General features: G+C 41.5%; 1 protein-coding gene across 1 annotated transcript in view; it reads right to left on the minus strand.

Moving 5' to 3' along the window:
- CNTNAP2 (contactin associated protein 2) overlaps nucleotides 1-27541 on the minus strand; it is a 1946973-nt gene that overhangs the window by 403549 nt on the left and 1515883 nt on the right. The window contains exon 14 of the mRNA XM_059396202.1: nucleotides 12769-12925. Coding sequence (XP_059252185.1) covers nucleotides 12769-12925 — 157 coding nt within the window. The remainder of the gene's footprint in view (nucleotides 1-12768; nucleotides 12926-27541) is intronic.

A 27541-nucleotide genomic window follows, 5' to 3' on the forward strand; every position in this document is an offset into this window, starting at 1 on the left:
CAGGCCACAGTGCAGGCGAACGGCATCTGCCATAAAACGAGGTATTACAGTCGGAAATCCCATAATGCCCCTAATGTCCCTCTTTAATTCATTAGTTATTATGAAAATAAGAAAAGGATAAAACCCTCATTATCCACTCATTTCTCTGCCTGTCAATTAAAATAAAAAGAAGGAGGTGGAGGAGAAGGAAGAGGAGAAAAAGCAGGGTCAGGTTGTGAAATTAAAATGTTGAAGGAATCAAGAAAACATCCTAAATTTTTCAGCAGGAGGCATAGCATTAAAGCTGCCCACCCGCCCTGTGCTTCTCAGGACCAGCCGGAGGGTCCCACCCAGCCCTGGTACACAGCAGGGCCTCAGACACGGCTGAATGAGTGCTTGGAGACAGGAACATTTCTGAGCTGGAAAAACTCCTCTCATCAGCGAGACAGTCGTCCACCTGAATGAGACCCAATCTCAGATAAGAACCGGCAACCAATCCTCCCTAGTCAAGAGAGCCACACATCCAAGGAAGAGCGTGTGTGTTCCCTCCATGGGCTTGATGCTCTTGCATCAGCAAGTGATGGATGGGCACTGAAGTGTGGCACTGGCCAGAAGATCACCTGTAAGCACATTCTTTTTAAGCTAGCTGCAAGGCTATTCTTCTGCCGGTCAACCCTGACTCTACAGCGCTATGAGAGAGAAGCAATGTTTTGCAGAGTGTTTTCAATGACACCAACCGTAGCAAAAAAACAGATCTATAAGCTTTCTCTCACTGCCATAGCAAATTACCACAAACTGAGTGGCTTAAGACAGCACAGGGCTGTTACTTTACAGTTCTATAGACTAACATTCCAGCATGAGTCCAACGGGACTAAAATCAAGATGTTGTCAAGGCTCAGTTTCTTTCTGGAGCTTCCATGGGAAAATCCATTTCCTTGCCTTCTCCATCATCCAGGGGATGCCCATGTTCTTGGCTCACGGACCCCCTCCTTCCCCTGCAAAGATAACAAGCTGGGCTTTCTCCGATCCTTCGTCTATCACCGGATTTCCTTCTGACCATTGCTGGGAAACATTCTCCATTTCTAAAGACTCCTGTGATGAGACTGAGCCCAGCCTGATAATCCAGAATAATCTGCCATTTCAAGGATTTTTACTCTTAATCACATCTGCAAAGCCCCTTCTGCTGTGTAAGGTAACATATTCTCAGGTTCTGGAAATTAGGACCTGAACATCTTTGGGTACCATTATCTGCCCATGTATAGGAACACTCTTCTCAGTGTTATTCTCAGTATTATTACCTGGGCTCATCTCCTCCATCTTCCAAACCTCCTGTATTTCCAACTCAGCATTTATTTTCTTGCATATAGAGTAACTTATTTCATGTGAATATCAGGCATTTAATTAGCTAAACATATTGAGCATGCTCCCCTCCACAAATTAATAACATTATTACATATCACATATAATAATATAGTATGTATATTTAATATATATGTAGATATGTGTAATTTGTGAGTATAGATCACATAGTATTCACATTTTAAGAACAGTCTTGGCTTAATTACAGTACAATTCTGTACAAAAATAACTTCCCAGGGGCGCCTGGGTGGCTCAGTGGGTTAAAGCCTCTGCCTTCGGCTCAGGTCATAATCTCAGGGTCCTGGGATCGAGCCACACATCAGGCTCTCTGCTCGGCTGGGAGCCTGCTTCCCTTCCTCTCTCTGCCTGCCTCTCTGCCTACTTGTGATCTCTCTCTCTGAGTCAAATAAATAAATAAAATCTTTAAAAAAAAAACTTTCCAATTTTTGCTGTACATTGTACAAAAACATCTTCAAAGACTAAAGCATAGGTGTCTCTTTGTGTTTATGGTTCATGACAAAAACACTACAAAAATCCAAATCTCTGAAGTGCTACACACTTAATCCAAATTGCAAATTGTTGCCGAGTAGTGGCAGGTGATAGGCATAAAGGATTTACAAACACGAACGAGGTGTGGTGTTTGGCCTCATGAAGTTTACAGTATGAGAGAGGAGGCAAAGTCGTTACAGATGAGACCCAAACTAGCTTCATAATAAATTGGCTTTGGGAGCCGGGGAAACAAGCCTCTAAGTAGGATTTTGGCAAGATGTTGGGGGTGGGGGCGAGCGGGGGAGTTTCTATGAGAAACAAGTATGGGAGCTCATCTGTAGTGGGAGTGACATTTGGTTGGCAGATATGAGACAGGATATTTTAGCTGCATGTTGAAGGGCCAGCAGTGAGAAAGGATACAAGTTCTTAGAATGGCCATGGCGGACAGCGAGGTTGAGCTGACAGGTAAGATGGGGAGAGACTCTGGAAGGCTTGAAATAGTAACTTGAATGAGTTCGGATTTAATCGTGAAGGGAACTCATGAAGGTGTCTGAACAGGATACCAGCAGGCTCATTCTCCTTCATTTTTGGTGAGAGAACCCTCGTTTTTAGTGAGTCACATTCACACCCAGCTAAAAGCTACCTAACCCAGACAGCTTTGCAGGTGTGGTCATGTAACTAAGTTCCAGCTAACGATTTGTACATGGAAATCGTGTATAAACTCATTTTCAGAGGGAGAAATCACCCTTTCTTTATCCCCTTCTTACCTTCCATCTGGAACGTGAATGTGATGGCTGGAGCTCTAGAAGCCCTATTGGACCCTGAGGATGTTATCAAACTTCTAAGAATGTGAGTGCTGATTGTTGGAAGGATGATGGGCTTCTTTCACCCCCCAAAAGAGAATTAAGGTTACGTCTTGCTTAAGGTTTATTTATTTATTTTTTATTACGTGCAGCTCAACTTAGCCAGCAATCAGTGACTCTCAACCCTGTCTACCCACCTGAAATCTCGGGAGTCTGCAGAATCCAGGATGGTCAGACGCGATCCCCGGAGATTCTGATTTAATTACCCTGAGGCACGGCCTGATGATCCGTCATTCTGAATGTTTCCTAGGAGATTCTAAATTCTATGAAGCCAGACAGTGGTAATCAGTGATCAACGTGTAGGATGGAGGAGCATCAAATTCCAAAGTTCTTTCGGAAGGTTGCCACAGTCCTATTCAGAGCTCAGGTTTAGATGTGAGCTGCGGTAAGAAAGAAGCTGTAGCGACAGAGGGCCCAGCCTCTGTGAAAGGCCCCGGAGAGGCGGCTGGCCCAGTAAGGACAGCGTGACGGAGAGCTTCATGTGGAATGGGCCTGATCTCTCGGAGGGCCACAGAGCACACCAACAGACAGATGGGCTGCGTCCGCAGGGCATCCCCAGGGGGCAGTTACCTGCACCCTGGGGTTTCAAACCCGATGGCTCAGCTCTTTGCTGTAAACCACATGACAGGACTTGCAATTTGATCCTTTTTCATGATCGATTCTTAGGGAGGATGCAATTTTTTTCCCCCAGAAACTATCACGGACCCCTCTCTTTCTAAAGCCTGCTGGGGAGAGGGGGCTGGAAAGTGAGCTGTGTTTTCTCCAAAAGCTCTCTGGCATCTTGGTTCTGTTTTCCTCCAGACAGCTAAATCATCTCTTTCGTTGGAGTCCATTTAGCATTCTGTCGGAGCGGGTATTTATCTCGGGAACCTGCCGCACGCTCTGAACATCTGACAGGCTCCCACCTGATTAATCCCTCTTGCTTTCGTGTCATCAATATTATTTAGGGGCAGTGGTCAAACCGTATTGACAGTCCGCTGACATCTTCTCCGGTGCCCAATTACCTTTCTGTCATGATACAATCCGAGAGGTGACAGGAAATTCTAGGCTGTGCCAAGCAAGTTGGCACCAAAATATCCCAGAGACAGAATATGATATATCATTTTTATGCCTCCTCTGGAAACGAGGAGCGACGTTTCCCTACCCCCGTTAGCCAAGAGGTCTTTCAAGCCCGTAGGGACCAGGGACGCTTCGCATCTGGAGCTGTCCAGCACGCGCCTCGGAGGGCCTCGCTGCTGCTTCCCATTTCAGATCCCAGGGCGAATTCCTAATGAAAGAGCAGGAGCCCCTGCCTTCGGCTCTGAGCTCTGACCCACATACTGAAAAGTAGTTACACTTCTAAACGAGCTTTGGAGCTAGGCTTTCCAGGAATAGCCTCTTTAGATGCAACTTCACGGTGCAGGCAAATTGACCGGCAGACTTCACAGCGGAAGCAGGAGGACTAAAGTACAGGGGGCTGTGGGACCTGCCTGAAATTGTCTCAGGCCCCATGCTAACACCGAGACACACTGAAATCTGAGGCTAAACTGGTTTAAAATAAACACTTTCCTTTCTCTTCCTCTTCTTTCTTTCTTTATTTTTTTAAGGATTTTATGTATTTGTCAGAGAGGGATAGACAGAGCATAAGCAGGGGAGCGGCAGAGGGAGAGGGAGAAGCGGGCTCTCCACTGAGCCCGAACTGGGACTCGATCCCAGGACCCTGAGATCATGATCTGAGCCGAAGGCAAACCACTTAACCAACTGAGATGTCCCTCCTCTTTGCTTTTTTAAACAAAGCTTAACTTAATGAGGATGGCCTTCATTAGATTAAAGGTCAGCTCCATTTATGTATCTAAAAAGGAAATGTATTGATAACTATCCATTTTAATACTTTTTATTTTACACACTCACGCTCACACATTTATTTGAATATTGGCTATTGTTTGGTCAGGTTAGCTATCAGAAGAGCGTCCCTCGTGACGGATACCCATACTACTCATAGTATCACACCCTCTATGAGCCAAGAATCAGATCACAGTCTTGAGATATGAAGGGACTGTTGTCCCAAGCAGGACCCCAGAAGGTTTAAAAATACCAGCATGAGTTTTACAGAATTCAGATCAAGGTGATAAAACATCTCAACATCATTTGGCAGCAGGGAAATAAAAATCAAAACCACGATGAGATACCATCTCCCACCAGTCAGAATGGCTAAAATTAACAAGTCAGGAAACAACAGATATTGGCAAGGATGTGGAGAAAGGGGAACCCTCCTACACTGTTGGTGGGAATGCAAGCTAGTATAGCTACTCTGGAAAACAGTGCGGAGGTTCCTCAAAAAGTTGAAAATAGAGTTACCCTACGACCCAGCAATTGCACTACTGGGTATTTACCCTAAAGATACAGATGTAGTAATCCGAAGGGGCACAATTCACCCAGATGTTTATAGCAGCAATATCCACAATAGCCAAACTATGGAAAGAACCTAGATGCCCATCAACAGATGCATGGATAAAGAAGTATAATGGAATACTATGCAGCCTTTAAAAACCCAAAATCTTGCCATTTGTAATGACATGGATGGAACTAGAGGGTATTATACTGAGTGAAATAAGTCAATCAGACAAAGACAATTATCATATGGTCTCCCTGATATGAGGAATTTGAGAGACAACACGGGGGCTTAGAGGGTAGGGAAGGAAAAATGAAACAAGAGGGGATTGGGAGGGAGACAAACCATAAGAGACTCTTAATCTCACAAAACAAACTGAGGGTTGCTGTGGGGTGGGGGAATAGGAACAGAACGGCTGGGTTATGGACATGGGGAGGGTATGTGCTATGGTGAGTGCTATGAAACGTGTAAGCCTGATGATTCAAAGAGCTGTACCCCTGGGGCAAATAATACATTATATGTTAATAAAAATAAAAAACCCAGTATTCTACATGTGGTTCAAAGGGTAATGGCCTAGATATTCTGTGTCACAGTGCTAAATGGGAGAGAGACCTCCTCCCATTTTTTTTAAGAAACTCATTCCAATATTGGGGCTAGCAGAATCAAGAATGGAGATGCTTTTGTTCTGTTGTTGAAACTTATTCTTCTATCTGCTTTCTTAGGAAAATAGTATGTGTTGTTATGTAACAGGATGTCTGTGGGGGCCCTTACTTTTTCATTTTAGGTTTTTTTAAAAGATCTATTTATTTACTTGAGAGAGAAGAGAGTAGGGAGGGAGAGGGAGAGAATATCAAGTTGACTTGCCACCAAGTGTAAAACCTGACATAGGGCTGGATCTCACAACCCTGAGTTCATGACCTGAGCCAAAATCAAGAATTGGATGCTTAGCCAACTGAGCCACCCAGATACCCATCATTTTAGATGTTTAAGCTACTTATAAAAATTTTAATTTTAATTTAATGGGTTAGCTATGATCATGCCAAGACATTCAAAGGCTAACTAAGATGCAGAAGGGGATAAAAAGGAGACTTCCGTAAGACCCTCATATCCTCGTCCACTGTGTTAACTATTAACGGTTCATTTTGTGTGGTTTCCAGAACTTGTCTATACATGTATAAGGGTTATAGCTGTATATGCAATTTTTTAAAAAACAGATTCAGGGGCACCTGAGCCTGGGTGGCTCAGTGGGTTAAGCCGCTGCCTTCGGCTCAGGTCATGGTCTCAGGGTCCTGGGATCGAGCCCCGCATCGGGCTCTCTGCTCAGTGGGGAGCCTGCTTCCCCCTCTCTCTGCCTGCCTCTCTGCCTACTTGTGATCTCTGTCTGTCAAATAAATAAATATTAAAAAAAAAAAGACTCCTATCATACAGATTATTTGTCAACTTTCTTTTTGCATTTTTACTTTGGCCATTTTTCTATGCAAGTATTTGAGTGTCTACTCCCTTCTTTCCTTCAACAACCTAACATCAGTAATAATTATCTAAAATTCTATTGCTGGAAATTTCAGTTTGGGTTTCTTTTATTTTGATTACTACAAAGAATGGAAAATCCAGTACCTATATTTGTCCATATTTGTTCAAGAAAGGCAATGCCATATAGTAAAATGCTCAGAGTATGTGTTTAACTTTTGATAGCACTATCCAAACTGCCATTAAAAGGTGTCTTTCTTGCCATACTCTATACAGAGTGTATATTAAAAAAAATTTTTTCTTAACATGCCTTGTTGTGTACTATCTAAGCATGAGTTTGGAGTTGGCCTGCCCAGGGTTTGAATCTTAGCTCTGCCACTTACTAACTGTGTGACCTTGGGAAAGTAACTTAACCTCTTTGGGGAAGATAAAATAGTACTTTAATTATAGGGCCAATGTCATGTTTAAATGACATGATACATTCAAGCTCTTGAAACAAAGTCTGACACTTAATTAATATTCCTAAATATTCACTATTATGATGCGAACAACATGGCAAATGAGAGTGCATATATAAATATTCTCCTTTGAGTAAAAGTAAACACGTTTCAGGGAAAAATATTTAAAAAGATTAGATGAAACTGTTTAGAAACCATGAAAAAGTGTGTAATGATTACTTTTCAAAATATTCTAAGTACTTACCAGTTGTTTGGTAGTAAGCTAACTGAATCCGTTGTTTCTGATTTTAAACCAGTAAAGAGGTTCTCTGCCGCCTATAAAGAGCCGGTCGTGGGTTATTTCTGGTCCAGGAAGGACAGACCTACAGAGAAGCCAGTTCCATTCGGGGTGAGTGGAATGGGACACACAAGCAGGCATGCGCCTGGCCTTTCTCCGATGGAGGTGGGAACGGCCCACTAACTTTAACACGCGGACTTGCTCTCGGCTTTTCACCGGGCTCATCACCCCCTCTGTATGTGCTCATCGTGGCCAAGACACAATCACCCAGAAATTCTACAAGCAGAACGAGAGAGGGGCACTCAAGCAATGACTGGCACACCTTCACTGGTAATTCCGTTTTTGGAACTGCTAATTTCAGATGTGATGATTTAGCTCATTGGGTCAGGCTGCAAGAGACCAGGAATTATCCAGTGGTGGGCACTTTGCTGAGGCCAAGGCTCACTTAATTGGGATTCTGGCACGGTAGGTGGGAATATTTACTATTGCTGCGAATAGTAAATCATAAATGTTAAATTACATTCAATCTCAGAAATAACTGTGCAAAACTTCTCACAGCATAGATAATCAGGCAATCACTGAGATGGTTATAGTTCTCACAGGCCATTGTCGCTTTGCTGGGAGGCCTGCTTGTGTCGGGAGCTATAGTCTCGTTTATCCCAGCGCCATTTTTGTGTATTTTACTCTGGTGAATGATAATAAATGCTTAGATTGTTTTTCTTTAAGAAGAACATAAAATATGTGGTCTATTTGTTTAAACCTTAGGTTTAAAACTTAGAGATAGCTATAAACATTAAATTCATAAATCATTAAAAAGATAAAAACAATGTTAATAGTCTTCCTTGATCATGATGTTACAGAAAAACACTGGACTGGAAGTTTGGAAACCTGGGTCTAGATCTTCTCTCTGCTTCTCATTTCTAATATAATTTGTGGAACGTAATTTATATTGTCCTGCGCCCCCATTTTAAGTAACTGTAATTTAAGAAATTGTTAACAATTGTTGCTAGGGTTCCATTCAACATTCACGTAGTAAAAGTAACATGCCCGCCTGTAATTTTAAACAATCATTTACGACGGCGCTTTACCAAATCTCTGCATGAACTGGGAAGGGTTATCTGTCTACGTTTTGCCGACATGGGAACTTAACAGAAGCCAGTTGTGCTGACGTAGGTCACACACACAGGAGAGGGCATGGCAGGGCTTTGCCCCATGTCAGCCTCCCTCCATTTTACTCAAATGACTCACAGGGAGTGAGGTCACGATTAGTGGAGAGAGTCACTTCCTTAGCTGGACACGGAGCCTGAAAGCCTGCACTTTGGAAGTGGAACCTTCATTTGATCTTTCATGTATCACAGCAAGTGTGGTTTCACGTGTGTGAATTTCACTTGGACTCAGGCATGGGGTTTCCCGTCTCCCAAATCTCTTCGCGCTCATCTGTGGCAGGACAGAAAGATCTGGATCCCCCATGATCTTGGGAGCACACATTCCAGGTTGCCTGGACAGTGAACCGGCTGGGAAGCACCCTCCCTTCTAGTCAAGGAGGTTGCACCTGAAGTCAGGTTCCTAGAAGGGCTGTGGCCGCTCCCTGTTCTGGGTGAAAAGAGGACCTCAGACAATGCCTGTGAACAGCTGTTTCCTTTGCGCAGCCAGTTGGTGCACTAAGATTACCTCCACCAACAACACTGCTCTCATTCTTGCCCTCTGGGAAGTCAGGGGAGCAAGGGTTTCCTTGGAACTAGACCCCTGCTGTGCTCAGTACCGCAGTCTGGCTCCAGCATCTCTGCCTGAGGTCAGATGGGGCTGGAGGACCTACACCTTGTCTTTTGATGACGTCTGATGTGAGCCTCGCCAGTAGAGCCCATCCACCCCCCTGCCACGTGGTGTCGTAGACTTGGACTTGGGATCTGTTGCTGGGCCAGAGCATGAAGGGACTCACTGTCCACAGTCTTTTTTCATGTCTAAAGATTCATTTGGAATCATTAAAACTTGGAGGGAAATTGCAGAGTGAAGAATTGCAAAGAACTATGTGTCCGTTACTACACAATTTACAGACTCTTTTCATAATCTATATTCCCATTTGCTCTCACGCTTGTCTGCCGATCGAGATTTATTTTTATTATACAGACAACAAATCTAAGTTTCGGAGTGGTTAAAAGCTGCCTCAAAAGAGGCAAATCCGGGCCATTTTAAGAACATTTTTAAAACATCCACAGAGCAGACCCTCTGGCAGGGGCTGGTGAGTTCAAAGACCAGTAAGCCCTCACCGGAAGCTCTCTTTCTTGTCTTAAATAGAGAAGATCATCTTAATAGCTATTTATTATAACCATATTCATTATATATTTCAGTTTACTCAAAATATAGTGCCTCTGTTAGGGGACATTAGAAAACTTTACAGAAGTGGAGAGGTGAGGGCTGGCGGTGAGGGTGTCTTCACTGCTACTGGTACAGAAGGGACCACACACCGCCCATCCCGGGGACCTGAAAGACCGGGAACAGGTATGAGCCAATCAGGACTCCGGAGACTGGCGTGTCTGTGAGCCCCAGGGAATAGGTCTGTCTGCAAGGAGTCTTCCCATCTATGATCTGAATTCAGGTATGTTCTTGGAAGTGATTTCAAATGCAAATACATTTCTCTGAAATCTCTATCTCTTATCAGTAATCCCATTAATGGTACCCCTCTGGATTTAGACAGGATGTTATGCCGGCACCTCCAACTTAATCCTTTCAAAGCTGAACTCCTCATCTACTGCTCAGAGCTTTATTCCTTAGCCTGACACGTGGCTTGGCTTCTGCTCCATTTCCAAGTGCCCAAAGGGGCATCTACCCAGACTTCTCCCTTTCTTCTCATACAGGCCTATCTAGTCCTGCAGATACCACACCTCCCAAACATCTCCTACATTTTCCTTCTCCTTGGTGGCTGTGCCTTCAGCCTTTGATGCCTTTCAAGGACTGTTGTGGTCTCCCCGCCCCAGCCCCATGCTGACCTCCGTGGGGCTTGTGGCTGATAAATTCAAACTCCCACCACCCTTGGAAAAGAATGGAAGCTCCAATGCTGGACCTCCCACAAACTGAGCAAGACTGTGGTTCCTCTCCTGTCCGTATTGCATTCCAAATCTACTTCACTGATGGCTCCCCAAACTGCCCGAGCTGCCTTGTGCTTCTCCTCCAAGACGATCTTCTAAGGAAGAGTGAGCCTAACAAATTCTTACTTCTCTTCCAAGCATCCTTTTTCCTGTGAGGCTCTTTCTAACCTTTTCCTCTAATCCTGCAGTTAGATCTAAATTTTCTTTTTTTCTTTTTAAAAAGGATTTTTACTTATTTATTTGAGAGAGACAGAGAGAGAGCGAGTGAGCGAGCATGTGAGCAGGGAGGGGAGAGGCAGAGGGAGAAGCAGACTCCCTACTGAGCAGGGGGCCCGATGGCAGGGCTCAATCCCAGGACCCTGGCATCATGACCTGAGCCCAAGTCAGATGCTTAACCAACTGAGCCACCCAGGTGCCCCTAGATTTAAATTTTCTTCCACTGTTTTTGCTGTATCCTGCAATGACTTCTTCAGAGGACTGATTTTAATACGCTATTTCTGTGGGCTTTGTCTGCCAGCTAACTTTTGAGTTCTTTCAAAGACAAAGTGCATGTTCTATTTACCATCGTATCCCTAGTACTGACCACGATGTCTGACAAAAATGAATTTTGCTTGGATGCATGCACTAGATTTTCCTTTCCCTGACTACTGAACCGTCCTCCGTGGTAGGATGAACACTGCATTGCTAGACAATGAACCATCTGGGACGGTGCTCCCATGTCTCCTACTCGGAGAAAATGCACTCAAAGTCAACTTCTTGAAGGGAACAGGAGTCAACGATGAAGAAACAAATGAATCAGAGTCCACAGACCTTGCTTAAGGACACACAGCCGGTAAAAAATGACAACAAGATCATAAATCCAGGCAGATCTTGTTCTTCCCATTCACGGTTTGCCCCGTACCTAGAAGAGTTGTTGGCACAGAAAATTCAATCGGCATCTGTTGAGTTAATGAGTGACTGCAGGAACGAATGAAAAGTTAACTTCAGAGCCCTGTGCCTTTGGCTTCCGCCCTCCTGACTTCCAGTCTTGGTGGAGTCTGTGAATATGTGTGTAGAGACATCTTTCAAACAAATAAAATTAAAAACAGAATATCATGATTTTCTCTTTACAGTAAACCACAATTAAAGATTAATGGAGGGGCGCCTGGGTGGCTCAGTGGGTTAAAGCCTCTGCCTTCGGCCTGGGTCATGGTCCCAGGGTCCTCGGATCGAGCCCCGCGTCAGGCCCTCTGTTCAGCGGGAAGCCTGCTTCCTTTCCTCTCTCTCTGCCTGCCTCTCTGCCTACTTGTGATCTCCGTCTGTCAAATAAATAAATAAAATCTTTAAAAAAAAAAAAAGAGTAAGGTAGCTATTTCTGCATGCACGCACATTTATGCACGATTCCAGAACACTGGGATATATGGGCTTGGCAATTCACTTCGTTTACTAAAAGAAAAATGGCTTTTGGAAAATAGGTAGACACCGACCTGGAAATCACATAACTTTACGTTCAGAATTAGTTTTCTGTTAACTGGTAGAATGAACTTGTCAATTGTCCTTCTAAATAGTGTGAAACACAGGCAGACCGAAGTAGACTGTGTGTGTTCTTGAGGAAATTCAGAGCCAGATTCGTGCCCTCTGCTGCTGTCCAGAGGCAGGAGAGGAACACAGAAGGCCCTCGTTGGTTCTGACATTGTGAGAAGCAGGTGCACCCTGTGTGCTTCTGGGGAGAGCCCTACTTCGGTTTATAGTCTTCCACCCAAACTTCTGGGGCCTCTCTTTTTCATGCTGAATGACAGCTGATTTTATCTTTGTCTGTTACTGACACAGACCCAGCCATCCACTGTGAAGCAGAACAAAAGCCAGGAAAGTGATGAAAGAACCCCGAAATAGATCTTTCTTGAACTGATCAGTATCAGAGTTATAAACAGTTCAAGGCAGGAAGGAAAGGAGATCCGTGAGCACTGTTGCTGAAGACAGAGCAAGGAACGACTTTTTCCCTTCCCTTCCCCTCCCCCCTCCTTTTTTCTTGTGCAGCTACTCAAAGCAAACAGGGTCGGAAGGGGAAGCATTCACAGGAGACTGTTCACTGTGGACAGTCCCCGGCCCCGCGCGTGAGCTCCCTGCTCACAGTCATTCCCTCCACTGCTACAAAGCACATTTAACAGTGTAAATCACCTTCTGCTACATGGTTCATTATTCTTCTACTGAGTAAAACAGAAACACATCAATTATGTGTCCGCTTATTTCTGAATGCACACCCTCGTAACACTGACCTCTCTCTGTTTTTATATTTTTGTGTGTGTTTCTGACCGTTGTCACCCGGGTTAGCTCCCAAACACTCCTAACCCTTCCTCTTATTATTTCATCAATTTTCAATGTTCTCTGCTACAGAATTAGTCTGACCGAAAGGCACACGGGGAGGGGAGCTTGCACTCACCACTGCTTGTAATCCGCGTCACAGTTACAGTAGTATCTGGGGTCTGTGCAGTTCCGCTCGATGCCGCAGGCGCACTTCTGAATGCCAGGCCCGGAGCCGCCCCAGTAGTAATGCTTCTCATTGGCTTTGCCGACCCACCAGGTGTAAGGGCTGCCATCTATGAGAAAAGGGAAAGACGCCATGAAGTGGGCTAGGCTTGACCACGCTGATGTCAACTGTACACCTCCATCCCCAGAGGCAGTGTTGAGCCCTGGTAGACTGAACATCACGTTACCCTCTCACAAGTAAATGTATTTCAATCAAAGGAATATTTAATAAAAAAAATACAACAGGGAAAAAAATACAACAGAGAATGGGAAGCCTACATTTTCCCACCAGGATAGGTACCTCTTTCCCTGGAAGAAGCTTGGACGTTCAAGCTTTAGTAACTTAGGTGTCTACTCAGAAGAGAGGCTGGCCAGATGGGGATGACCATGATGAAGGCATGTAGTTGAGGCACTGACTCTGTAAATTACAGCTAAGTTCATGACTAATTGTGCTTTTCTGGGAAGCAATAGTCAAGGGGATCATAAACTATCAGAGTCAAATGACCTTCATTGTATCTCAGTCTGATCCCCTTATTTTACTGGTAAGGAAACTGAGGTTTAGAAAGCTGAAGGGATTCTCTCAATCACACTGTAGATCTGTTCCAGCCAGAAATTCGACGCTGTATCTCATAAGACATCATACATCGCTCTTATACAATACTTGTGCCTTTATTATTTGGCCTAATATTCACTCATGTATTGGCTCATTCATCCAATCATCAAACATCACTTGAGTTTCCATTGTGTGTTAAACATGGTAAGAAACTCAGCAGAATTGATGGAAGAAAATGATACAGATTGAACCTAGTAAGATTTACGACACACAGGAGCCCGAGTGAGGGAAAGGAGACCATGAAGGAAGGTTTCCTAGAAGACATAAGATATTGGAGCTAGGTGTTGAAGGCTGAACGGGCATTACCCAAGAGAATAAGGACGTAAGAGAGGTAAACGCTTGTGGGCAGAGGCAGCAGAATGCAAAAATCAGAGAGAGAAAGTTCTAAATGGAAAACATACGTAGGAGTGTATAGGTAGAATACAGAAAAATAAAATAGGGCTGAAGAAGTATGTTTGAAATTCAATCAATATTTCAAATATAATAATAGGGCTGAAGTAAAATAGGGCTGAAGAAGTATGTTTGAAAGGGTAGCAGGGTTAGTAGTAGTAGATGAGCGCCTCATACACAAAAATCTTTGTTCAAATAAGAAATTACTTCACATTGGTTTATTCTTGTAAGTGCTTACTTCCTCCCAACACAAAGAGACTGGACTTCATCCTGTAAGTAATGTGAACCAATTTAAGGATTTAATGCAGGCAATTATCAAATTTATATTTTAAAGATCTATACAGTATGATGAAAGATTTCTGGGAGATGAACTCAGGGAGGCCAGATGTGATGCTCCTATGTTAACACAGAAAGAAATAATAAAACAGAGTGGAAATGGAGAGGAAGATAAATTAGAAAGAGCTTAGTGAGATATAATTGGTGTAGGATTTTGGGATTAGGGTGGGAGGAAGGGTCGGAAGTAATCTCCCTACTTCTGGCTTGGCTGATGTGTTCCTTCCTACCTTCCTTCTTAGGTAGGAAGATAAGAAGTTTGGGGAATGTTGAAGAAAGGATGATGAATTCAATACATAAACTAGGCAATTGGCTGTAGAAGACTGGATCTTAGGAACATTCTTTGGGCTGAAAATCATATTTTAGGAAACATGAGTGTTAAAGAGACAATACTGGTTGCAGGAGAGACGCCACTGAAATCTGCTGGATTACAGGAACACTTGAAGAAGAAAAAGAGAGGGAGATGGCCATCACGGACCCAGTAGAGGGAGCAGTCAGAAAATAAGCAAAGTACTTTCAGAAGACAGAGTGTTCAGAATTACCAGATTATTTCATAGGGAAATCCATGGAGATGAGAATCTTAACTTTTTCTTTTAATTTGACAGCTGCAAGGTCACAGGAGACTTTGTTGGAAGGAGTTTCAGATGAATGATGGCAAGATGAAGCCAGGCAGCGGCAGGCGGGGGAGGGTATGGAGGGGACGGAGGGGAGGTCCTAGGAACAGCTTCTCTTGCCGGAGCCTGGGAGGGAATGGAATCTATTGGGGGTGGTGCCAGCCAGGAAGCTAAGAAGGCCAGTCAATTAAAATCTTCAGGTGTATGGCTAGAATTTCATTAGGAGAACTCACCCACCATTTTGGGGATGCTAGGTAGACACTTCTGCCAGTGTCTGCTGTACAAGTGCTCAGAAATAAAAATGAGGCAAGAGCCACACTGGAATTGCATGAAGATTGCTGCAGAACTGTCGTAGATACACCAATCATTTTTTTTTTAAGGTAGACAATTTATTTTTATTACTGAAGTATAGTTGACATATGATGTTATATTATTTTCAGGTGTACAACATAGTGATTCAACAATTCTATACATTACTCAATGCTCATCATAGTAAGGACAGTCCCCATCTGTCACCAGATAATGTTACTACAATATTATTAACTGTATTCCCACTGCTGTACTTTTCATCTTTGTGAGTTATTTATTTTATAACTGGAAGTTTGTAACTCTCAACCCCCTTCACCTGTTTCACCCACCTCCCACCCTCTTTCCTTCTGGCCAACCATCAGTCTGTTCCTTGTTTTTATGACTCTGGCTTTTTGTTTGTTCATTCGTTTTGTTTTTTAGATTCCACGCATAAGTGAAATCATATGGTATTTGTCTGTCTTTGACTTATTTCATTTAGCATAAGACCCTTTAGGTCTATCCATATTGATGTAAATGACAAGATTGCATCATTTTATGACCAAGTAATATCCTATTACACACACACACACACACACACACACACACACACACACCATCTTCTTTATCCATTCATCAGTCAATGGACACTAGGGTTGCTTCCCTATCTTAGCTATTATAAATAATATTACAATAAACACAGGGGTGCATATATCTTTTCAAGTTAGTGTTTTTGCTTTCTCTGTGTAAATACTCCATAGTGGAATTGCTGGATTGTATGGTAGTTCTATGTTTAATTTTTTAAGGAAACTCCATACTGTTTTCCACAGTGGTTACACTACATTCCCACTAATAGTATATGAGGGTTTCCTTTTCTCTACATCTTTGCCAACACTTGTTACTTTTGTCTTATAGATAATAGCCATTTGACTAGCATGAGGTAGTATCTCCCTGTGGTTTTGAATCGTATTTCCATGATGATGAATGATGTTGAGTTTCTTCTCATGTGCTTGTTGGCCATCTGGATGTCTTCTTCAGAAAAATGTCTTATTCACATCCTCTGCCCATTTTTAATCAGATTATCTGGGGATTTTTGGATGTCCAGTTGTATAAATTCTTTATATATTTTGCATATTAACCCCTTATTGGATATATCATTTGAAAATATCTTCTCCTAGTCAGTAGATTGTCTTTTCATTTTCTTGATGGCTTCCTTTGCTGTGCAAAAGCTTTTTTTTATCTTGGTATAGTTTATTTTTGCTTTTATTTCCCTTTCCTGAAGAGACATATCCACAAATATGTCACTAAGGCTGATGTCTAAGAGATGACTGGCTATGTTTTCTATTAGTAGTTTTAAGGGTTCATGTCTTATATTTAGGTCTCTAATTCATTTTGAATTTATTTTTATGTATGATGTAAGAAGGTAATCCAGTTTCATTCTTTGCATGTAGCTGTCCAGTTTTCCCAACAAATTTTATTGAAGAGACTGTATTATCCCCCATTGTATATTTTTGCCTTCTTTGTGTTGATTCACTGACCATATAAGGGTGGGTTTATTTCTGGGCTCTCTATCCTGTTCTAGGGATATATGTGTCTTTGGGGTATGTGTGTGTGTGTGTGTGTGCACGTGCGCACACACATGTGTGTGCCAGTATCACACTGTTTTGATTACTACAGCTTTGTAATATATCTTAAAATTTGGGATTGTGATACCTCCAGTTTCGTTCTTCTTTCTCAAGATTGTGTTGGCTATTTGGGGTCTTTTGTGGTTCCATACAAATTATAGGATTATTTGATGTAGTTGTGTGAAAAATGCTACTGGTTTTTTTTTTACAGAAATTGGATTGAATCTATAGATGGCTTTGGGTAGTACGAACATTAATTCTTCTAATCCCTGAGCATTTGTTTGGGTTGTCTTCAATTTCTTTTATTAATATCTTATAGTTTTCAGAGTATAAGTCTTTCACCTCTCTGGTTAGTTTTTATTTAATTTTTAAAAAGATTTTATTTATTTATTTGACAGAGATCACAAGTATGCAGAGAGGCAGGCAGAGAGAGAGAGGGGGAAGCAGGCTCCCTGCTGAGCAGAGAGCCTGATGCAGGGCTTGATCCCAGGACCCGGAGATCATGACCTGAGCCAAAGGCAGAGGCTTAAACTGAGCCACCCAGGAACCCCCTCTTTGGTTAGTTTTATTGCTAGATATTTATTATATGTTTTGGTGCAATTGTAAATAGGATTGTTTTTACAGTGGGCAATTTAAAGTCACGAAACTCTTCTGGGAGGTTCGGGCTTGATGTTGTAAATGAGCAAACACTCCAAACTTAGAAAGGCATTAGACAGTCTCCTACTTAATACATATTTCTAGGTTTTCCACTTGTGCTGACTTAATTTGGAAAAGTTACTATTTTTTCCCTTTGCTAGATCATTTATATTATAAGAATTTTTAAAAATATATTTGACCTGATCTGGTGAACAGCAGAAAGGGAGATTTCAGTACCCTGTTCTGAAGGAAGGAAGAGGCCAGGTCTTTGAGATAAGGGTCCGCTCGGAAGCCCTATCTTTTACCTATGTGGGCCATGTCCCAGAATAAAGACAGCTGTGCTTGCTTTCTGAATTCAAGGTGTTTTTGTTTGGGCGCTTCCTTCTCTCTTCTCTTCCCATCAGGGTAGAGAGTAAGAGCATCCACACTGATGTTTCCTAGTGTTGGAACCATGACCAATAACAAACTATTCTCTTTCGAGGCAGTCAAAACTTTAAAAAAATAAGGCTTGAAAAATTCCATTTAAGGAAGCTATAAAACCTGAGCCAGGCCAGCCGGCCAGTAACCTGAATAAGGTCTCTGTTGATTCCATCTCTAGGCCATGTTACAGGGAGAGGGCAAAGGTGGGCAGTACCATGCTGACCTTGCAAATGTCCCTGGGGCCTTCCAGACCACAACTTGACCCCAAAAATGTAGAAACATGACCTAGACTGGCTATCACATCTATTTATCACACTGCATCTCTTCGAGGTGACCTAATGCTAAGTTCTTTCCCTCAAAGGAAATTTTGGTTACTATCATTGTTTGGGAAACTAGGAGATACCAACATATCGGGTAGAGGGGACGAAACAAAGCAGACATCTGTAGAACTGGGGTAATGGACTGTCTGGCAGGAAACTCCCCTGCCCTACTTGTCATTCAAATAGCCCTTGGAAGAGTCTATATCTAAAACTTCAGTTCAGTTTCAATTTATGTCTTCCAGCAACCAGTAGAAACAACTTAACACTGTTATATTTCCATTATAGACAGTGATGGTAAATTGCACTAGTGAGAGAAGTTGAACGTGGTTCAGTATTCTTTATAAAAATCAGAACAATGTCAGTAAAAGGAGCAAGGTAACTTTCAGTCTCTCCTTTAGCATGAGATTCTGAGAAATGTGTGGTAGGGGAAATGGACCAGGGAGCCCATGGATTCCTAAAAGCACCTGTGGGGAATAGGAAGAAACCCCCCACCCCCCATCCCCCCAAAGAAAGTAAGTTTCATTGTCATGTTGTTTGGGCAGTGGTTATTCCAGCAGGAGGCCTGAACTCTGGGGAATCTAGGCTCTGAGCTAATCTTACTTGGCAGAACCCTCAGTTCCTATAGGGAGAGACTCTTATTAGATACCAGGGTGGGATCCAGCAGGATGATCTGCACTGACGGTTCCCTTTTTCAGTGCAGGAGGCACCAGGCTAGTGAGCAGGAAAGAGTGGCCCAATTTCCCAGTTCTTCCCCATCTCTCACCATTGACTGGAGCCACGTATAACCTTATATGGCTACTGTTTCCAGTTAAGGTAACACCAGATCGAAGCTACTTTTTTCCCCCTCCAAGGAAAATAAGTAAGCACAGTACAAAATGTTCTGCCATGAACAGAAGCATGTCAGTGAGAAACCCATATGCTGGGAAGAAAGCAAATTGTACCCTTTGTTATTGGCATTGGCACATTTCGGTTGAATCAAATCACTGTAACTAAAATAAATTATTAATTTGGCACACATTTTGTATTCAGCAAGGAAATGGTTCAATTTGCATTGAACAAAGAATTGCCTTATTCCAGTGCTATGCTAATGAAGTACTACACTTTGCCTTACAAATCATTATTTACCTGTTAATTGGCTCTGGGGAAAAGCAGTTAAAGGTGATAAAAATGGAAAGACTTTCAAAAGACAAGAATAAGAAGTGGTTAGAAGAGAAATAATTTAATTATCCAGGGCCACGGGTTTAAGAACTTCTGTAACCTCAAAATATGAAGATTTCTGTTAACTACACGCAGTGGGCGTAGCCACTGGGACAAGTTTAACACACCGTATTCAAAGTTGACCAAAGTAAGACACGTTGTATTCAAACAACCAGAGTAGCGATTGAAACACATACAATCACTGCACTGTCTGTGCTCAAGCTCAAGCTTCCTTATGCTGAAGGGGAGGAAGGAGGAAGAGGCCACCTGCTTCTCAGGACTTGAAGAAACCAAGAGACTCTCGGTTTACTTTCACCCACTAACACGTTGAGAGAGACCCTAGGACAGGTGCATGGGGACCTTTGGATGAAAATGTGCGATTTTTGAGATGTGCTCTTTCATAGTTCTGGCCTACACAAAGAACCTTGATATCTGCTTAAGTTATGTTATCATGGCGCACTCCCAGAGAAGACCCCGCCCATACGGTCCCTGGGACACTTACACCTCATCCACTTCTAGAGGGCATTAAAAACAATACCACAGGGACGCCTGGGTGACTCAGTTGGTTGGACGACTGCCTTCGGCTCAAGTCATGATCCTGGAGTCCTGGGATGGAGTCCCGCCTCGGGCTCCCAGCTCCATGGGGAGTCTGCTTCTCCCTCTGACCTCCTCACTCATGCTCTCTCTCACTGTCTCTCAAATAAATAAATAAAGTCTTTAAAAACACACACACACACACACACACACACACAATACCACAAGGTTTACAATCTCTGAAATGAAAACATCAAAGAACATTTTCAGCTTGATGAAACCCAGTTTTATTTTGTCTACTACTATCTATTTACCTACGTGTTCTGTTAGAGACTCACAGGGAACTGTTTAGCAGGGCAAACAGCAGGTACAAACTGCAGCAGAAACCTGCCTTTCAGAGCTCTGCTTGGTGTCCCCTGGGGGCAGCTCCCTCACTGGTCCCTGTCCTCCCGCACCAGGCAACAACCTGGCTGTTGTAGCCCCTGCGGTGCGGGACGGATCCGCTTGCTATAGAAGTGACTCTTGCTCTGGAAACTCTCCCATCTCCTCCCCTGTCCAATCTTCACCAAAGCACGACCGAATCTTTGCCCCTCCACCACACCAATTTCAGAGGACTGCTCCGATCTGATGACGGCACTCTGTGGCAAGGCACACACAGTGAGGACAGGGGCCATCTTTAATTGGCGTAATTCTAGACCCTAGGCACAAAGCACTCGTTACCTGTGAGAACCTTCCTTGCCAGACAAATAACCTAGAGAAGAAGGAAGGTAAAACCTCACAGTAAGTGCTGGGCTGGGCTGGTGCGCAGAGGAAATTTGGAGGTGCTGAAGCTGCTACAGAGCCCTCCAGAGAATCTGCTAGCAATAATTTGGAAGATGAAGCAGGCCACATTCCCCTCTTCCGTCAGTATGAGATGTGAACCATCACAGCTAATGCCAGGTCTCACAGCTCCCCTTGCCCCCAGGCACAGGCCGCCAGTCCTAGAGTTCTCTGCCTTAAATACAGGCAGCCCCCCTTCTTCAACATGTAGAGTTTGTCCCCATGCAGTCACTTCTGAGAACTGGACCGTGGAAGTCTCGGGATTCTTCTAGAAAGATGAGGGGTGGAGGGTGAAGTCGTGGAGTGATTGCTTTTGTGGTTTTTCTCTCTAAGAGCAGGACATTAGTAGAGAGAAGGGTTTCCAATTTACCTGAGAGAGTTTCCACCTGAGGTTCTTATCAACGCCCTGGCCTACAAAATAGTATCTACAGAATAACAATCTCAGAGGAGGATCTGGGGACCCGGTCACTAAGGCCCTGATGATTCTCATCGTCAGACAGACCTGCTGTATCCTGACCTGAGGACAGCGTGGGTTTAGGTCACAGACTACTGAGAGGCTGGAGCCCGGCTCCCACTGGAACACTGAGCTAGGACTTCACTCTCCAGGTAAGATATGAAAAGGTGACAGTAGGGTTTACTACAGCAACACCTCCATTTAAAATACCTTTTTTTTTTTTTTTTTTCAGAATAGTCATTGTAACCTTTCTTTTTTTCAAATTTCATAACTGTGGTTCTGATTCCAAATGCCTGTATTTTACTCTTTAGATTAAGAGCTTTAAAAATAAAATGAAACATCCTGTATCTTGGCATTTTACAGATAACTTCATTTTACAGCACTTCAAGCTGCCTACAAATTTTGTGAAATCAGCTTATTAAACCTGATAATAACATTTTTCTTTTGTTTCCTAGCCATCTGATTCTATGTTAATGGAAAGACCAAACAAAGAATGAATCCAAAAAAGTCTTACAGAGTTCATATTACCAACAGTGTTGTGAAGTTGGGAAAACTCATAATTTTGAAGTTATAATATAAACATTCAATATGGTGGTGAAAGGTGAGCATTTCTCTCTTTGTGATGAATGTCACTAAACTCATTTGATTAGGGATGAACAGAAATGAATGCCGTTGATTAGCCTCCTGGTACATCTTTTAGGATTATGCTGGATTCTACTATATTTTATGAATTTGAATGGGGACCAAATTTAGAAGTGGAGAACTGAAGTTCAGATCAAAATGGACCCGAACTGAAATGTTAGTTAATTAAAAATTAATTTTACTGCATAATATTTAAAATGATTTTATTGAACTGAACTTAATAGATTTCAATCAAGGACTGATTCCACTGAGCAGCATTTGATTGAACTGAATCAAATCACTTTGAATCCTATTCAAATGAATTAGATTTTATTAATTTGAACGGAATTGAAGTGACAGCTCAGACGAGAGTTCGTTATTCTGAGCAGTATTAAAGAGAACAGAATAGGCCGACGCACTCTCTGTTAACTTGGCCGCCCGTTCCACAGAGGTCATGGCATTTGTGGACCCTGTTAGTTATTCTGGCTAATTCCTTCGTACCACAGCCCCAGGAACAAGTGGGACTAGTAACACCAAAGTGATCAGTGCAACCACATGCTACTGCATGTGGATTTAATAATACGCTTTTCTAGTCTTTTCCACCCAAAAAGCCCTGACCAATTACTTTAAATGTTTCTTTTCCTCATTACAGAATGAATTTAGAGGGAATTAAACTGGATGTCAGGGATGGTGACTGGATTGAGTACTGGCTGTTCCCTTTATTTCATTTTTCATTAAATACTGTATTTGTTTGTTTAAAACATGTCTTACCCCAGGCCCATCATTTATATTGAAATATTCGGTATCTTGTTCCTTGACTTTCATCAAATGATAAATAGACGCATTTCAGTTTATTTCATATTTAAAGGACAACTGTAACTTTAACAAGTTAATTTAAACAACTGTAATTTTTAAATTAGTAGCAAAATAGTGCTTTGCAACTGAAATGGTACTCTACATAATCAAGAGTCACCTTTTCAGTGCTGGGGAGGCAATTTGGGGAATGGGGGTGAAAACCCAATTCCCAACTGAAGTTCCTGAGTTAGCGGAAAGACCATGTTCAATAATTTACAATTATTATGCCTTGATATAACAATTATTCTTTGATATCTAATAGGGCATACACATAATAAGATGGAAAAAATACACACAGATGTCATAGGAACAGGCAATGGGTCCTCAGGTTCAGGCAATGGGTCTTTTAGGATTTTGGAGAAAGAAACAATTACCAAGGATCAAGGTGGACAGGAGGGTCTCCAGAAGGAGGCAGATCTGAGAGCAGCTTTGATGGAGCCAGGAAACCAGGAGGAAGTTAAGAGCATTTCAGCATCTCCTAAATGGCTGTGCCAAGGTATGAGGCCAGAAAACATCTGACTTTTTTTCTGGAACTATGGGATAATCAGGCTGCTGGGAGCAGTGTAGCAAAGCAGAATTTATGGTTGGAGAAATGGTTTTGGGGTACTTTCACAGTGTTTGCACTTTAGTTCTTCAGTAATGTGGAGCCTACTTAAAAACTTTTTAGATGTTCAAGGGTGCTTGGGTGGCTCTGTCGGTTAAGAGACTGACTTCTGATTTCAGCTCAGGTCATGATCTCGGGTCCTGGGGTTAAACCCAGTGCTGGGCCTGAGCTCACTGGGGAGTCTGCTTCTCCCTCTGCACCATCCACCCCTCTTCACGTGCGCATGCACACGCACACCCACTCTCTCTCCCCCAAATAAATAAATAAACAAATAAAATTTGGATGTTAAAATATTTTACACACACAAATACAAGTCATATAAACACGAAGTTTAATATCTTTTGACATAGGTAGAAAGAATAATAAAATAGACTCGTGCTTAGTTTAGTATCAATTATTATGGTATCGGCTCTTTGAATATATCACACTTTATTAATTCTAATATTAATCAACATTGGGCTATGTCTAGGTTTTTGCTCTTTCAACATGCTTTGTGAAAATGCCTAAGAGTTTTGAGCACGATCCTATAGTGCCATTGTTAGGTCACATGGTTTGTGCATTTTGAAATTGTTCATCCAAAGAACTTGCATGAAAGCAGAATCCTGCTAGCAGTACATAAAACTTGAAAATCCTTGACAATCCTTGGTATTGTGCTGTTAACTTGTGACAAGTGGTGAGTGACAAAGAGTACATCTTTTTGGTTTTAGTTGTACTTCACTGATTACTTCTAAGATTGTTCGCCTTTCTAAGTTTATTCATTTATCTTTCCTTATTTAAAACAATCTTTTCATACTTTTTGCCCATTTTCTTATTGGATTTTTTTTTGTGTGTGTGTTTTATTGACTTGTAGAAAGTGCTAGGAAGATAATTTCTTAATAATGGTAATGATGTAAATTTTACTTTTTCTTTTAAAGATCTTATTTATTTTAGAGAAAGTGCAAGTGGGGAGAGGGACAGGAGAGGGAGAAAAAGTCAAGCAGACTCCACATGGACCATGCGTGAGGTGGGGCTGAGTCTCATGACCCAGAGATCATGACCTGACCTGAGCTGAAATCAAGAGTCAGATGATTAACTGACTGAGCCACTCAGAGGCCCTGTAAATTTTACTTTATTGGTGCTTTTAATGAGGAAACATTCTTAATTTTTTTTAGGTGAAGTTAACATTTCCTTATTTATTTATTGCCCTGATATAATAAAAATATTTTTGTCTACTTTTTCATTATTATTTGTTTTTATTTTTTATCATTTATTTATTACTTACATTATTATTCATTGCTTTTATTTATTATTCATATTATTATTTATTATCTACTTTATTATTATTTATTGCCATGATAGAATAAAAATATTTTTGTCTACTTTTTTTTTGAAGATCTTAACGCTTTACCATTTCTATTTATTTATTTATTATTTTTATTTTTGTTTTGTAAAGTGAGCTCTACACCCAGCATGGGGCTTACACTCACAAGCCTGAGAGCAAGAGTGACTGAGACACTCTACTGACTGAGACAGCCGGGCCCTCACTGCTTACCCATTCCAGTTAGTTCTTTAAATCACCCGGAATTAATTTTGTTAATGATATAACACAGGGATCCAATATGATCTCTTTTCCTAACTTTGTATTCAGAAGAGGCAAGTCATGGGAATGGAACCCAGACTGGTGGTTGCCAGTGCCAGGGGAAGAGAGGAATGGGCAGTGGCTGCTTAGTGGACTTCCCCTTGGGGATGATGACCACTGCTGGCAGACGCAGGTGGTGGTTGTGTGACACTGTGAACGCACTGACCACCACAGAAATGCTCACTTACTGGGCCCCTAAAGAGTTTCAACGCCATCAAAAAGAAAAAGAAAAAGAAAATCCTGGCAGGACTTTAAACTGAATGACTCTGAATCAGTAGATAAATTCGTGAGAAATTTACAAACTTACAAGATGCACTTACCCTATTTACTGTCATGATAAACCTGTCCGTTTAGATGTTTTTAAACATTTTTCAGTAAACTTTGTAACTTTTTTGGTAAAGAATTTACATATTTGTTAGATTTATTCATAAATGGCAGGCTTTTAAACATAAAATAGTCTAAAACTTTGTGCTATTTTGTATGGAGATACAATTGAATTTTTTATGTTTATAGTACATCCAGAAACTTGTTAAACTCTCTTATTAGTTCAACAAATTAATCCATTGATACTTTAATTTTCCCAAGCCTATCTTTTTTATTTATGAATAATGTTAAGTTTGTTTCTTCCCTTCTATTCTATGTCTCTTTTTAACTTATTTCCTGTCTTAATGGTTATGATCTACTGCTCAATGTTAAACTATATTAGTGATGAGCGTTTCCCCTATGTTTACTGATTTTATGGAAAATGCTTTTAATGTTTAACCATTAAGTGCAATGTTGCCGTCACCTTTATTTTTTTTTTAAGATTTTACTTATTTACTTGACAGACAAGAGATCATAAGTAGGCAGAAAGGCAGGCAGAATGGGGGGAGAGGCAAGCAGGCTCCCCACGGAGCAGAGAATCTGATGCAGGGCTCGATCCCAGGACCCTGGGATCATGACCTGAGCTGAAGGCAGAGGCTTTAATCCACTGAGCCACCCAGGTGCCCCTTGCTGTCACCTTTAAAAAAAACATTTCATCTTTTTGTTTAAGTGAGTTCCCCTTCCATTTCCTATTTGCTAATTTTTTTAATATTCAATGCTTTGTCTGCATTGAATGAGATGATAATATGCCCCCCCCTTTAGTTGTTAATGTGGTAAACTGCATTTATAGATATCTTTTCAATGGTGGTACTTGTAAAATAATCAACTTTGTTGAGATAAATCACTCTTTATATATATATTGGATTCTTTGCTCATTTGTTTTGGATTTTTGCTACTATGTTCATGAATGACATTGGCCTGACATTTCTCCATGTTGTATTATCACTATGCCTTGGTATCAAGTTAATACTGGCTTCAAAGAATGGTTTGAGCACTGTATAAGATTGAAATCGTTCCAGGATGCCTGGGCTCAGCTGGTTAAGTGTCTTCAGCTCAGGTCATGATCCCAGGGTTCTGGATGGAGCCCCGCACTGGGATCCTTGCCAAGCGGGGAGCCTGCTTCCTCCTCTGCTTGCCGCTCCTCCTGCTTGTGCTCTCTCTCTGACCAATAAATACAATATTAAAAAAAAGATTGGAATCATTCCTAAATTATCTGAGGCTAATAAAATTTAATGTCTTTGTTATAAGATCATATCCATTTATATTTCTGCTCCTGCATATCTGCTGTACTTATTTATGTGTTGTATTTTCTATGATTTTGTCTATTACATCTAAACATTTAAATAAATTGGTAAAGGGTTGTATTTATGTCCCCCTTTAATGTCCTTTCTTCTGAAGTCTACTTAGAAGCTTATAGAGTTCACTAATCTTTTTAAAGAATAGACTTTGTTGATATTTTAAGATTTAGGAGCATGGAGCCTGATGTAGGGCTTGATCTCACGACCCTGAGATCACGACCTGAGCTGAAATCAAGAGTCGGACGCTTAACTGACTGAGATACCCTGGTGCCCCTGTTGATCCTTTTTCTATGTTTGGCTTATAGTTCATCAGTTCCTACTTTTATATTTATTTTGTCTATTCTACTTTCTTTAGATGTAGCCTTGAGTTCTTTGTCTAATTTTCAAGGTAGATGCTTAGCTCAATAGTTTTTAGCCTAATTTTTTAATGAATGAATTCAGGGCTATCGATTCTATCAAAATACCATTTAGGAATATTTCTTATATTTTGGATGGTATTGTCACTTTAATTTAGCAGCATGTATTATCTAATTTTGATTATAATTCTTCCATGACTCAGAGATTATTTACAAATGCCTTGTAAAATTTCTAACTGTAAGTTTCACTTCATGCTGTCATGTTTTAAAAATGTCCTTTTAGTTGACTTTTAAAATTTAATATGATCTTGGTCAGAGAAGAGCATTTACATAATACCAGTAATCTAAAATTTGTTGAGATTTGTTTTATAGAGTTCAGTTTGTGGTCAATATTAAAAAATTCCTTACCGGTACTTGAGAAAAATTTATTCTCTAATTGTTCTATATGTGCTCATTAACTCATACTTGTTGGTTATGCTTGTTAATCCTATTGTGTTGCCTAATAGGTCGCCAACAGCTACATGCAGCTACTAAAATTCAAATGAATTACAATTACGTAAAATCAAAATTTCATTCCTCAGTCACCTAGCCACCTGTAGTAGGGGCTATCACACTGGACAGCAAATGTTTTTGTCACCTCAAAGTTGTTTTGAAGGTGCTGCTCCATATACTTAATAATTTAAAATTTTTCCTGATCTGTAGTTACTCTTGTTTGTCTAAAAATGTCTTTAT

Source organism: Mustela nigripes, chromosome 4 (assembly GCF_022355385.1).
Source record: "Mustela nigripes isolate SB6536 chromosome 4, MUSNIG.SB6536, whole genome shotgun sequence".
NCBI lineage: Eukaryota > Metazoa > Chordata > Mammalia > Carnivora > Mustelidae > Mustela > Mustela nigripes.